Source organism: Anomaloglossus baeobatrachus, chromosome 3 (genome assembly GCF_048569485.1).
Source record: "Anomaloglossus baeobatrachus isolate aAnoBae1 chromosome 3, aAnoBae1.hap1, whole genome shotgun sequence".
In the NCBI taxonomy this organism is placed as follows: Eukaryota; Metazoa; Chordata; class Amphibia; order Anura; family Aromobatidae; genus Anomaloglossus; species Anomaloglossus baeobatrachus.
Window position 1 is genome coordinate 46,546,911 of NC_134355.1, and position 15,111 is coordinate 46,562,021.

The following is a 15,111-nucleotide window of genomic DNA, read 5'->3' on the forward strand; positions in this document are numbered from 1 at the left end:
GCCCAGCGCGAGTATGAGGTCGCTCAAAAACCTGTGCCTGGTTCCGTTCTCCCAGAGTGGAAACCATAATGGCTGCCGGCTTCTCTTCCACGTCCTGTGCAGAGGGGCGGGCCGTGGGCGAGCCCCAGCCAAGAGCGGGAACCCGGCATCTCACTGTGTTCAGTGAGAGGGGGCTGGAGAATGCAAAGCAGACTCCAGCTCCCTGCGCTGAGATCTGTACAGCGTCCCGCCCCTCCTCTGACTGGCAGGGCTGGGGGCGGGAACGAAGCGGTGCCAGGCCTCAGAAGCCGGGGACTAAAGTTACAGGCGCCCCCGCCGTAAAAGCGCGGTCGGCGCCAAGTCCCCGGCGCACTACAAGTCACATCAGCGCCGCCGCCGTATGAGCGGTCGGCGCAAGTTCCTAAACATGACCCGTCGCTCAGCCATGGCTGCAGCAACATAAGCCCATCACTAATGTCCCCGGCGCACTATAACGCCCAGCAAGCCCGGAGCGTGCTGTGCTTGCCGGAGACACCGAGTACCTGACCGATGCAGGGCCTTGTCCCTGATAGTACTCGTGCTCCACATCCATCAGGTTCTTCTGGGTCTGTGGATGGAGCCCGGCCTCAGGGCTTGGAGGCCGACAGATCCCACTTCCACAGGGCCCTCCAAGGGGATGTGGAAGGAAAACAGCATGTGGGGCTCCGGCCTCTGTACCAGCAATAGGTACCTCAACCTTGCAACACCATCTGGTGAGAAGGGAGCATGCTGGGGACACTATATGTGTCCTCTTTTCTTCCATCCGAGATAGTCAGCAGCTACTGCAGACTATACAATGTGGAGCTATGCGTGGATGTATGACCTCCTTCGCACACAAAGCTAAAACAGAGTAAGCCCGTGATCCCACGGGGGGTGTATAGCCAGAAGGGGAGGGGCCTTACACTTTTTAGTGTAATACTTTGTGTGACCTCCGGAGGCAGTAGCTATACACCCAATTGTCTGGGTCTCCCAATAGAGCGCTGAAGAAATTACATTATTTCACATTTTTAAACTCATAAAATGATAATAGTCCGCAGTAATCATCACTACCCACAGGGACCATCTATAAAACAGACCATCGAGGTAGCGTTACATGAACAGTCTGGCACACTCACATCCTCGGGCAGCGCCTTCACCAGCTCACTGTGAGCCATGGGTCGTATGCTCAGCTGATGGACGATTTCACGTTTTATCTCTTCAGCGGCAGTCACGTGCCCGACACCGGGGCAAAACCGCTCACCTGTGTAATGCACAACAAACACATCAGTTTACATTGAGCTCAAAACTTGAGTGAAAGGGGATTTGCGTGAAGATGGCTTTAATCATGTCCAGTGTGGAAAATAACATTAAATGGATGTGCCATGACAATAAGTATCTATTTCATCAACACAGAAAGTAACACAACAGGTAAAGTGTTATAATGCACATTACTGACTTACCAACTATCATAATGATCAGATGCAACATCTCTTCAATCAGGGTGTTATTCTGCTGCACAAGATCCTGAACAGAGACATCAGACTCATTAAACACAATCATCTCACATTGTAACATTTTCATACCAAAAGTCCTGTACGGATTTCAAGTTTTGTTTTTTTTACAATGCTAAAAAAAACCCAAAAAAAACTGAAGGTCAACAGTCAATGGAAGTAGTCTCCTTCCCCTTCTGGCAGCTGACCGATATAGCTCCTGTTCTCTTCCTCTGCAAGAGGCAGCTTTTCAGCCTAAGCTCCATTTACTACAGAGATCCAGCTTGTTTCCTTACAAGTGTGACAGAAAGCCACTTGAATTGGCAACTTTGCAGTGCCTCCTTCCCCTTCTGGCAGCTGACAGTATAGTCCTTGCTCGCAACCTCTGCAGAAGGAGTCTATCCCGCCACGACTCCCCATGAACACAGGTTCTACTTCTTTCCTTACAAATATGGCAGAAAGCCATTTGAACTGGCAGCTCTGCAGTGTCTCCTTCGCCTTCTGGCAGCTGGTTGTACAGTTCCTGTTTGCTTCTTCTGCAGAATGAGGAATTTCAGTCTAAACTCCATTTACTACAGAGGCTCTGCTTCTTTCCTTACAAGTATAGCAGAATGCCATTTGATTTGGTAGTTCTGCAGTGTCTCCTTCCCCTTCTGGTGTGAAGGCCTAGGCTATGAATCGTTTGTCCAGTGTAATATAATAAGATAATTTGTCCTTTGAATGCTTTATGTATTGCTTCTCCAAAAAACCTAATTGAAATATTAATGGAATGTATAACCAAAGCAAATTATGGTTAGAGCTAAGTAGAATAAGTTTTAGTTCATGAATAAGTAACTAACATTCTTGAATAGAAGAGATACTCATCTGTAGTTTCAAATAAGTAACTGATATTTTTCTATCCATAGACTCTCGTCTATGCCTAGACACACCTGAAATGCTTTACTAAGGAATATTGCTCAACTAAGGGAATGAGCTAGACCCAAGCTAATTGGTTGGTTAAGAGACAATGCAGAAAAACGGTATAAGAATGTTATGCTTTGAATACAAGGGTTAGAAGAGCACTGTGCTTCTCCTGTAAAGAGATACGTCTCTGTGTGGTCATTTCTCCAAATTCATATACATCTGTGCACTTCTGATCTGGAATCCTCCCCCGAGACCCTGAGAGAGACCCCCTGGAGGTCTCCCCAACACTGGCAGCTGACAATACAGTCCCTGCTCACCTCCTTTGCAGAAGGAGGCTTTTCAACCTAAACTCCATATACTACAGATCATCAATATGTTGGGATCTCCTATATGATTTCACCGATCTGATCAACATGAGCAAGAACCAATGTCTTAGTAAGGTAGTACCTTGTTTGTGCTGTCTTTTCGGAACCTCTTCCCATAATCAGGTGTGCCAAATATCTGAAAAAGTTCAAATCGGCTCAGGACGATCATCAAAAAGTGATTTGGATCCATCATTGAAGCTCCAGCCTGGGAAAATAATATATTGGAGAGTTTACTTCAGCTTTATAACGTAACAATAGACAAGAAATGAAAATTTAGTTTATCAGTTTTCTGGATTAGCAGATTGACAACTACGTCCTTATAAGTGCCATTACTGCCTCTCATCACTTGGGGAGAGGGGGATTATACAGCCCCCCATTGTCCTGGAGAAACTGGACACAAGTGACATTCCCCAAAAAGAAAGCAAGCTTTACACGACGCCTGCTAAGAATGACAAAACGTCCGTGGATCTCCAGAAAGAGTGCTCTTCTTTGAAGAGTTTAATAAAAGGAGGGCACTGCTCTAATCCCTAAAGACGGGAGTGTCATGGGAGGTACAACACCTTTTGAAACTTTTTTTTTCCACTTTAAGGTTTGTGAAAAAAAAATATATATACATTTGCAGTTGGGTGTAATCAAAAATGTTCCACCATTTGTCTTCTACAGCCTCGGTGTTGCACTGTTTACTATTCGCTAAAGACGGAGTTTACGGAGAATCAGTCAGTGAGCCCGCTATAATGTCTCAAAGGGAGTTTGTAATCTTCCGACTGTCTGTTTTTGAGCTCCTTCTGGTCCCCAAATGTGCAAAACCCCTATAATGTAGTTTCAAAAGGTTTTGATGCTTTCCTTTTCAAAGATTCATATTGTCTACCAGCCAAAAAAAAATAAAAATAAAGTACCGAACATGGACCAATAAAAGTTAACGTGATCGGACACCTTTTTTCTTATGTTTCTAAGTGTTTGACCTAAAAAATACTGAGAGCGAAAGCATGCAGTGAGTTTTTCATACACCGGCTTTTTTTATGGATGCAAACGGCTGTGTGAATATGGGTTTAAATGCAATGCTATGTGGGAAAAAGACTGGCCTCCCTGCAAGTCAATGCACAAATAGGTAACACTACAGAGATAGTCAATGGAGGACTTGAGCATATTTCTGGGAACTCTTGTGGAAAAATGCTCTCATCCCCCATCGTCTTCATTATTCTCTGGTACTTAAGTTGCACCCATCTACTACCGAGCACTGATTCTGTGATTTTATCCTAAAATACAAAAAAGTATTGCTCCGAAACGCGTAGAAATAAACCACCATATTTTCCAACGTAGTCTCGAGTCTGATACCTCATACGGCAGCATGGTGGTTAAAGGGAACCTGTCACCAGATTTGGGGCCTATAAGCTATGGCCACCACCAGGCTCTTATATACACATTCTAACATGCTGCATATAAGAGCCCAGGCCGCTGTGTAGAATGTAAGAAGGGAATTTTGTTTACTTACCGTAAATTCCTTTTCTTCTAGCTCCAATTGGGAGACCCAGACAATTGGGTGTATAGCTTATGCCTCCGGAGGCCACACAAAGTACTACACCAAAAGTGTAAAGCCCCTCCCCTTCAGCCTATACACCCCCCGTACTGCTACGGGCTCATCAGTTTTGGTGCAAAAGCCCGAAAAAGGAAAAAATTATAAACTGGTTTAAAGTAAATTCAATCCGAAGGAATATTGGAGAACTGAAACCATTTAACATGAACAACATGTGTTATACAAAAACAGGGGCGGGTGCTGGGTCTCCCAATTGGAGCTAGAAGAAAAGGAATTTACGGTAAGTAAACAAAATTCCCTTCTTCTTTATCGCTCCTTATTGGGAGACCCAGACAATTGGGACGTCCAAAAGCAGTCCCTGGGTGGGTAAATAATACCTCATAATAGAGCCGTAACGGCTCCGTCCTACAGGTGGGCAACTGCCGCCTGAAGGACTCGCCTACCTAGGCTGGCATCTGCCGAAGCATAGGTATGCACCTGATAGTGCTTCGTGAAAGTGTGCAGGCTCGACCAGGTAGCTGCCTGACACACCTGCTGAGCCGTAGCCTGGTGTCGCAAGGCCCAGGACGCTCCCACGGCCCTGGTAGAATGGGCCTTCAGTCCTGAGGGAACCGGAAGCCCCGAGGAACGGTAAGCTTCGAGAATTGGTTCCTTGATCCACCGAGCCAGGGTTGACTTGGAAGCTTGTGTCCCTTTACGCTGGCCAGCGACAAGGACAAAGAGTGCATCCGAGGGGCGCCGTACGAGAAATGTAGATCTTGGCGGACGTTGGTTTCCTAGCCTGTCTCATAGTGGCAATGACCTCTTGAGATAATCCTGAAGACGCTAGGATCCAGGACTCAATGGCCACACCGTCAGGTTGAGGGCCGCAGAATTCAGATGGAAAAACTCCCCTTGAGACAGCAAATCTGGTCGGTCTGGCAGTGCCCACGGTTGGCCGACCGTGATATGCCACAGATCCGGGTACCACGACCTCCTCGGCCAGTCTGGAGCGACGAGGATGACGCGGCGGCAGTCGGCCCTGATCTTGCGTAACACTCTGGGCAACAGTGCCAGAGGAGGAAACACATAAGGAAGCCGAAACTGCGACCAATCCTGAACTAAGGCGTCTGCCGCCAGAGCTCTGTGATCTTGAGATCGAGCCATGAATGTTGGGACCTTGTTGTTGTGCCGTGACGCCATTAGGTCGACGTCCGGCATCCCCCAGCGGCAACAGATCTCCTGAAACACGTCCGGGTGAAGGGACCATTCCCCTGCGTCCATGCCCTGGCGACTGAGAAAGTCTGCTTCCCAGTTTTCTACGCCCGGGATGTGAACTGCGGATATGGTGGATGCTGTGGCTTCCACCCACAGCAGAATCCGCCGGACTTCCTGGAAGGCTTGCCGACTGCGTGTCCCACCTTGGTGGTTGATGTAAGCCACCGCTGTGGAGTTGTCCGACTGAATTCGGATCTGCTTGCCTTCCAGCCACTGCTGGAACGCTTTTAGGGCAAGATACACTGCCCTGATCTCCAGAACCTTGATCTGAAGTGAGGACTCTTGCTGAGTCCACGTACCCTGAGCCCTGTGGTGGAGAAAAACTACTCCCCACCCTGACAGACTCGCGTCCGTCGTGACCACCGCCCAGGATGGGGGTAGGAAGGATTTCCCCTTCGATAATGAAGTGGGAAGAAGCCACCACCGAAGGGAAGCTTTGGTTGCCTGAGAGAGGGAAACGTTCCTGTCTAGGGACGTCGGCATCCTGTCCCACTTGCGTAGGATGTCCCATTGAAGTGGACGCAGGTGAAACTGCGCGAAAGGGACTGATTCCATTGCTGCCACCATCTTCCCCAGGAAGTGCATGAGGCGCCTCAAGGGGTGTGACCGACCTTGAAGGAGAGATTGCACCCCTGTCTGTAGTGAACGCTGTTTGTCCAGCGGAAGCTTCACTATCGCTGGAAGAGTATGAAACTCCATGCCAAGATATGTCAGCGATTGGACCGGTGTCAGATTTGACTTTGGAAAATTGATGATCCACCCGAAACTCTGGAGAATCTCCAGAGTAACGTTGAGGCTGTGTTGGCATGCCTCTTGAGAGGGTGCCTTGACCAGCAGATCGTCTAAGTAAGGTATCACTGAGTGACCCTGAGAGTGGAGGACCGCAACTACTGTAGCCATGACCTTGGTGAAAACCCTTGGGGATGTCGCCAGGCCGAACGGCAGTGCCGCGAACTGAAGGTGTTCGTCTCCTATGGCGAAGCGCAAGAAGCGCTGATGCTCTGGAGCAATTGGTACGTGGAGATAAGCATCCTTGATATCGATCGATGCTAGGAAATCTCCTTGGGACATTGAGGCGATGACGGAGCGGAGGGATTCCATCCGGAACCGCCTGGTCCTTACGTGTTTGTTGAGCAGTTTTAGGTCCAAAACAGGACGGAAGGACCCGTCCTTCTTTGGAACCACAAACAGGTTGGAGTAGAAACCGTGGCCCTGTTGCTGAAGAGGAACCGGGACCACCACTCCTTCTGCCTTCAGAATGCCCACCGCCTGCAGAAGAGCCTCGGCTCGCTCGGGAGGCGGAGATGTTCTGAAGAATCGAGTCGGAGGACGAGAGCTGAACTCTATCCTGTAACCGTGAGACAAAATGTCTCTCACCCAACGGTCTTTTACTTGTGGCAGCCAGGTGTCGCAAAAGCGGGAGAGCCTGCCACCGACCGAGGATGCGGTGTGAGGAGGCCGTAAGTCATGAGGAAGCCGCCTTAGTAGCGGCACCTCCGGCGGTCTTTTTAGGGCGTGATTTAGACCGCCATGCGTCGAAGTTCCTCTGATCCTTCTGAGGCCTTTTGGACGAGGAGAATTGGGACCTGCCCGCACCCCGAAAGGACCGAAACCTCGACTGTCCCCTCCTCTGTTGGGGTGTTTTTGGTTTGGCCTGGGGTAAGGATGTTTCCTTTCCCTTGGATTGTTTGATGATTTCATCCAATCTCTCACCAAACAAACGGTCGCCAGAAAATGGCAATCCAGTTAAGCACTTTTTGGAAGCCGAATCTGCCTTCCATTCTCGCAGCCACAAGGCCCTGCGTATTGCCACCGAATTGTCGGCTGCAACCGCCGTACGGCTCGCAGAGTCCAGGACAGCATTAATAGCGTAGGACGCAAATGCCGACGTTTGAGAGGTTATAGACGCCACCTGCGGCGCAGACGTACGTGTGAGTGCGTCAATTTGCGCCTGACCAGCTGAGATAGCTTGGAGTGCCCATACGGCTGCGAATGCTGGAGCAAAAGACGCGCCAATAGCTTCATAGATGGATTTCAACCAGAGCTCCATCTGTCTGTCAGTGGCATCCTTGAGTGAAGCTCCATCTTCCACTGCAACTATGGATCTAGCCGCAAGTCTGGAGATTGGAGGATCCACCTTGGGACACTGAGTCCAGCCCTTGAGCACGTCAGGGGGGAAAGGGTAACGTGTATCCTTAAGGCGCTTGGAAAAACGCTTATCTGGACAAGCTCGGTGTTTCTGGACTGCCTCTCTGAAGTCAGAGTGGTCCAGAAACATACTCTTTGTACGCTTGGGAAACCTGAAACGGAATTTCTCCTGCTGAGAAGCTGACTCCTCCACTGGAGGAGCTGAGGGAGAAATATCCAACATTTCATTGATGGACGCAATAAGATCATTCACTATGGCGTCCCCATCAGGAGTATCAAGGTTGAGAGCGGCTTCAGGATCAGAATCCTGATCAGCTACCTCCGCTTCATCATACAGAGAGTCCTCTCGCTGAGACCCTGAACATTGTGATGATGTCGAGGGGATATCATAGCGAGCTCGCTTAATCGGTCTGGGGCTGCGGTCCGTGTCAGAGACCTCACCCTGGGATCCATGAGACACCCCGGGAGGACATTGCTGTTCCAACTGAGGGGGACCAGGGGGCAATGATTCCACAGTGCCCCTGGCTTGAGATGCCGGCCTGGACTGCAAGGCTTCTAATATCTTAGCCATAGTCTCAGAAAGTCTTTCAGTAAAAACTGCAAACTCCGTCCCTGTCACCTGGACAGTGTTAACAGGTGGTTCTCCCTGGGCCGCCCTTAGCAGAGGCTCCGGCTGAGAAAGTGCCACAGGGGCCGAGCATTGCACACAATGAGGGTCAGTGGAACCTGCCGGCAGTATAGCCGTACATGCTGCACAGGCAGCATAGTAAGTCTGTGCTTTGGCACCCTTGCTATTTGTGGACGACATGCTGTTGTCTCCTCTGAGCAATACAGGAGGGTATATAGACAAAAATCAACAGTGCACCATACAGTGTAAAGTATAGTCTATAATCATATAATCTATAAGTACACTTCTGCACTAGTGGGGCCAGCACCACAGGTGCTGCTTACCGCCTTCGCAAAGCGGTTGTGTGGGCACCAGAAATCCTGCCTGGGTCTCCCTGAGCTTGTCTCTCCTCTCCAGCGTTAGCAGAGCTGAGAGGAATGGCTGCCGGCGTCCTGAGGAGAGGAGGGAGCCGTGGGCGTGACCCAGAAAAGTGCGGGAACTGGTGCCCCACTGTGCAGAGTGAGGGGGGTGGAGTATGCAAAGCATGCTCCAGCCCTCAGTGCTGCCGTCCTGTACAGCGTCCCGCCCTTCCCCTGACTGGCAGGGCTGGGGGCGGGAAGAAAACGAGACTAGGTCGCAAAAGCCGGGGACTCGAGTTATAAGCGCGGCCGCCGTATAAGCGCGGTCGGCGCGGAAGTCCCCGGCGCACTAACAGTCCCAGCCGCGCCGCAGTGATAGCCATGGCAGCGGCGGTCAGCGCGGCAGTCCCCCTACACGAACACACTCAGCGACGCTGAAGTGTGTAATGGCACAAACGCAGTCAGCGCTGCTGTCCCCGGTGCACTAGCACACCCAGCAATGCTGGAGTGTTGCTGTGCGCGGTCCCCACGGGGACACAGAGTACCTCCAAGTAGCAGGGCCATGTCCCTGAACGATACTCGGCTCCTATCCAGCATGGTCCTCAGGAGCTGTGGATGGAGCACGGTCTCCTGTGCCTGGAGACCGAAAGGATCCCACTTCACCCAGAGCCCTAATTGAGGGATGGGGAAGGAAAGCAGCATGTGGGCTCCAGCCTCCGTACCCGCAATGGATACCTCAACCTTAACAACACCGCCGACAAGAGTGGGGTGAGAAGGGAGCATGCTGGGGGCCCTGTTATGGGCCCTCTTTTCTTCCATCCGACATAGTCAGCAGCTGCTGCTGACTAAGCTGTGGAGCTATGCGTGCATGTCTGACCTCCTTCGCACAAAGCATAAAAACTGATGAGCCCGTAGCAGTACGGGGGGGTGTATAGGCTGAAGGGGAGGGGCTTTACACTTTTGGTGTAGTACTTTGTGTGGCCTCCGGAGGCATAAGCTATACACCCAATTGTCTGGGTCTCCCAATAAGGAGCGACAAAGAAAAGAAGGGAATTTTGTTTACTTACCGTAAATTCCTTTTCTTCTAGCTCCAATTGGGAGACCCAGACAATTGGGTGTATAGCTACTGCCTCCGGAGGCCACACAAAGTATTACACTCAAAAGTGTAAGGCCCCTCCCCTTCTGGCTATACACCCCCAGTGGGATCACTGGCTCACCAGTTTAGTGCAAAAGCAAGAAGGAGGAAAGCCAATAACTGGTTTAAAGACCAATTCAATCCGAAGAAACATCGGAGAACTGCAACCATTCACATGAACAACATGTGTACCGAAAAAAACCCTAAGAAAACAGGGCGGGCGCTGGGTCTCCCAATTGGAGCTAGAAGAAAAGGAATTTACGGTAAGTAAACAAAATTCCCTTCTTCTTTGTCGCTCCATTGGGAGACCCAGACAATTGGGACGTCCAAAAGCAGTCCCTGGGTGGGTAAAAGAATACCTCGTGGTAGGGCCGTCAAACAGCCCTTTCGTACAGGTCGGCAACCGCCGCCTGAAGGACTTGTCTACCTAGGCTGGCGTCTGCCGAAGCGTAGGTATGCACCTGATAAGCTTGGTAAAAGTGTGCAGACTCGACCAGGTAGGTACCTGGCACACCTGCTGAGCCGTAGCCTGGTGCCGCAATGCCCAGGACGCACCCACGGCTCTGGTAGAATGGGCATTCAGCCCTGAGGGAACCGGGAGCCTAGCAGCACGGTAGGTTTCAAGAATTGGTTCCTTGATCCACCGAGTCAGGGTGGATTTGGAAGCTTGCGACCCTTTACGCTGACCAGCGACAAGGACAAAGAGTGCATCCGGGCGGCACAGGAGCGCCGTGCGGGAATGTAGATCCTGAGTGCTCTCACCAGATCCAACAGATGCAAATCCTTTTCAAATTGATGGACTGGATGAGGACACAAAGAAGGTAAGGTGATATCTTGATTGAGATGAAAGTGGGATACCACCTTAGGGAGAAAGTCCGGAATCGGACGCCGAACCCCCTTGTCCTGGTGAAGACCAGGAATGGAGATTTGCATGACAGCGCTGCTAGCTCGGACACTCTCTGAAGAGACGTGACCGCTACTAGAAAGGCCACTTTCTGTGAAAGACGGAAAAGGGAAACAACTTTCAAAGGCTCGAAAGGCGGCTTCAAGAGAGTCATTAGAACCTTGTTCAGACTCCAGAGCTCTAATGGCCGCTTGTACGGAGTGATGAGAAGACAAACTCCCTGCAGGAACGTGCATACCTGCGGAAGTCGGCTAGGCGTTTCTGAAAAAATACAGATAGCGCTGAGACTTGTCCTTCAAGGGAGCTGAGCGACCAACCATTTTCCAACCAAGATTGTAGGAAGGAAGGAAAAATAGGCGACGCAAATGGCCAGGGAGAAACTCCTTGAGCAGAGCACCAAGATAAGAATATCTTCCACGATCTGTGGTAGATCTTGGCGGACGTTGGCTTCTTGGCCTGCGTCCTGGTGACAACCACTCCTGAGATAATCCTGAAGACGCTATGATCCAGGACTCAATGGCTACACCGTCATGTTCAGGGCCGCAGAGTTCAGATGGAAAAAAGTGGCCCTTGAAACAGCAAGTCTGGTCGGTCTGGCAGTGCCCACGGTTGGCCTACCGTGAGGTACCGCAGATCCGGGAACCCCAACCTCCTCGGCCAATCTGGAGCGACGAGGATGGCGCGGCGACAGTCGGACTTGATCTTGCGCAGCACTCTGGGCAACAATGCCAGAGGTGGGACACATAAGGTAGCCGGGACTGCGACCAATGTTGAACTGAGGCGTCCGCCGCCAGAGCTCGATGATCGTGAGACTGTGCTATGAAGCCGGAACAAAGTTGTTGTGCCGTGACGCCATTATGTCGACGTCCGGCATCCCGCAGCGGCGACAGATCTCCTGAAACCCGTCCGGGTGAGACACCATTCCCCTGCGTCCATACCCTGGCGACTGAGGAAGTCTGCTTCCTAGTTTACCACGCCTGGGATGTGAACTGCGGATATGGTGGATGCTGCGTGTTCTTCCGTGGTGGTTGATGTATGCCACCGCTGTGGAGATATCCGACTGAATTCGGATGTGCTTGCTTTTCAGCCACTGCTGGAAGGCTTGTAGGACAAGATACACTGCTCTGATTTCCAGAACATTGATCTGAAGGGTGGACTCTTGCTGAATCCACGTACCTTGAGCCCTGTGGCAGAGAAAAACTGCTCCCCACTCTGACAGACTCGTGCCTGTCGTAACTACCGCCGAGGATGGGGGTAGGAAGGACCTTTTTTCTGACCATGAGGTGGGAAGAAGCCACCACCGTAGAGATTCTTTGGCCGCCTGAGAAGGGAGACGTCTCTGTCGATGGGCGTCGACTTCCCGTCTCATTGGCGGAGAATGTCCCATTGTAGTGGACGCAGATGAAACTGCGCGAAAGGGACTGCCGCCATTGCTACCATCTTACGTGAGAAGTGCATGAGGCGTCTCAATGTGTGCGACTGATCCTAAGGAGAGATTGCAGCCTTGTCTGTAGTGAACGCTGTTTGTCTAGCGGAAGCTTCACTATCGCTGAGAGAGTATGAAACTCCATGCCTAGATATGTTAGTGATTGGCCCGGGGTCGGATCTGACTTTGAAAAGTTGATGATCCACCCGAAACTCTGGAGAGTCTCCAGCGCAACGTTCGGCTGTGTTGGCATGTTCCTTAAGAGGGTGCCTTGACAAGTAGATCTCCCAAACACGGGATCACAGAGTGACCTTGAGATTGCAGGACTGGTACTACTGCTGCCATGACCTTAGCGAAGACCCGTGGGGCTATCGCCAGCCGGAAGGCAGAGTTACGAACTGAAGGTGTTCGCGTGTTATAACAAAGCGTAGAAACGCTGGAGCTCTGGATCAATCGGCACGTGGGGATAAGCATCCTTGACGTCTATCGATGTTAGGAAATTTCCTTGAAACATTGAGGCGATGACGGAGCGGGGGATTACATCCGGAACCGCCTGGTGTTCACGAGCTGGTTGAGCCGTGTTAGATCCAGAACGGGACGGAAATACTCGTCCTTTCTTGGCATCGCAAATAATTCGGAGTAAAACCGTGACCTTGTTCCTGAAGAGGAACGGGGGTCACCACTCGTTGTGCCTTTAGAGAGCCCACCGCCTGCAGAAGAGCATCGTCTCGGTCGGGAGGTGGAGAAGTTCCGAAGAATTGAGTTGGAGGACGAGAACTGAACTCTATCCTGTACCCGTGAGACAGAATGTCTCTCACCCAACGGTCTTTGACCTGTGACAGCGAAATATCGCCAAGGCGGGAGAGCCTGCTACCGACCGAGGATGCGGAGAGAGGAGGCCGCAAGTCATGAGGAAGCCTCTTGGAAGTGGGTTTTCAGGCTGTCTTTTTTGGGCGTGACTGAGCCCGCCAAGAAACTGAGCTCCTCTGATCCTTTTGAGTCCTCTTTGGACGAGGAGAAATGGGACCTGCCCGAGCCTTGAAAAGACCGAAAACCCCGACTGTCCCTTGGTATGTTGGGGTTTGTTTTGTCTGGGCTGAGGTAAGGAAGAATCCTTACTCTTGAACTGTTTAATGATTACATCTCACGCACACTAAACAGTCGGTCAGCAGAACAAGGCAAACTGGTTAAGCCCTTTTTTGGAAGCAGAATCTGCCTTCCATTCAGTTAACACCCAGGCCCTGCGTAAAACCACGGAGTGAGCGGACGCCACTGCCGTACGGGTCGTAGAGTCCAGGACAGCATTAATCGCATAAGACGCAAATGCAGACATTTGGGCGGTTAAGGATGACACTTGCGGAACAGATGTACGTGTGACCGTGTCCATCTGTGTAAGACAAGCTGAAGTAGCTTGGGGTGCCTCTACGGCTGCGAATGCTGGAGCTAACATCGCGCCGATAGCCTCATAGATGGATTTCGACCAGAGATCCCTCTGTCTGTCAGTGGCATCTTTAAGTGCAGCCCCATCTTCCACTGCAACTATGGATCTAGCTGCAAGCTGGAGATTGGAGGATGCCCCTTGGGACACTGGGTCCAGCCATTGCCCACGTCAGGGGGTAGGGATAACGTGTATCCTCAGCCGTTTGGAGAAGCGCTTAACTGAATAAGCGTGGTGTTCCTGGACTGCCTGTGTAAAGTCAGGGTGGTCAAGGAAAGTATTTAATTTACGCTTGGGATACGTGAATGGAATTTCTCCTGCTATGAAGCTGACTCCTCCACTGGAGGAGCTGGGGGAGAAATAACTAACATTCTATTGATGGACGCTATGAGATTATTGACTATGGCGTCACCATCAGGTGTATCCAGATTGAGAGCGGTCTCAGGATTAGATCTTGAGCAGCTACCTCCGCCACATCACACAGAGAGTCCGCTTGCTGGGACCCTGACTAGTGTGATGAAGTCGATGGCCGCTCATAGTGAGCCTCTCAGACTATCTGGGACTGTCGTCCGTGTCAGATCACTCTGGGAAGCACATGACCCCTCGGAGCTCAAAGTTGTTCCCCCTGAGGGGGACCATGGATAATGATGAACAGTGGCCATGGGTTTGAGAGACTTGTCTGGACTGCAAGGCTTCTAGTCTCATAGCCATAGTCTCAGAAAATCTGTCAGTAAATACTGCAGGCTCCGTCCCCATGTCCTGGACGGTTAGCAGAGACTCCGTAGTATACAATGGGGGTCTATGTACACTGCCGGCCATATAGCCGTACATGCTGTACCGGCTGCATAGAAAACATGTGCTTCTGCACCTCTGTTTTACACAGACAATATGCTGATATGTCCTCCGCACAATCAAGGAGGGTATATACAAAAATGCCACCAAACAGTGCAATGCATAGTGAATAAGCATATATGTATATGTGCACTTCGGCACTAGTGGAGACAGCCCCACAGGTGCTGCTTAACGCCTGGTCACAGCGGTTGTGTGACTATCCGAATCCCTGCCAGGGATTCCTAAACTTGTCTCTTCTGTCGCTACAGAAAAACACTGACAAGAATGGCTGCCGGCGTCCTGTGTAGAGGAGGAAGCCGTGGGCGTGCCTGAGAAAATGCGGGAATCCGGCTTCACAGTGTACACAGTGAGAGGGGTGAAGTATGCAAAGCATACTCCAGCTCTCAGCGCTGCCGGTTTCACAGTGCACACAGTGAGAGGGGTGGAGTATGCAAAGCATACTCCAGCTCTCAGCGCTGCCGTGCTGTGCAGCGTCACGCCCCTACCCTGACTGGCAGGTCTGTGGGCGGAAACGAAGTGAGACTAGGCCGCGCAAGCCGGGGACTCGAGTTGATAAGCGCGGCCGGCATATAAGCCTTGGTCGGCGCGGAAGTCCCCGGCGCACCACAAGTCCCAGCCGCGCCCGAAATAAAAATGGCAACGGCGGTTAGCGCGGTAGTCCCCTAATACACTAACACACCCAGCAAGCTGTAGTGT

General features: G+C 51.2%; 1 protein-coding gene across 2 annotated transcripts in view; it reads right to left on the reverse strand.

Moving 5' to 3' along the window:
* Positions 1 to 15,111, reverse strand: part of UBR2 (ubiquitin protein ligase E3 component n-recognin 2) — a 394,151-nt gene that overhangs the window by 203,194 nt on the left and 175,846 nt on the right. For both annotated transcript variants that reach the window (XM_075339174.1, XM_075339175.1), the window contains exons 19-21: positions 2,838 to 2,960; positions 1,458 to 1,521; positions 1,134 to 1,258 (exon numbers count right to left, since the gene is read on the reverse strand). In XM_075339174.1, coding sequence (XP_075195289.1) covers positions 1,134 to 1,258; positions 1,458 to 1,521; positions 2,838 to 2,960 — 312 coding nt within the window. The remainder of the gene's footprint in view (positions 1 to 1,133; positions 1,259 to 1,457; positions 1,522 to 2,837; positions 2,961 to 15,111) is intronic.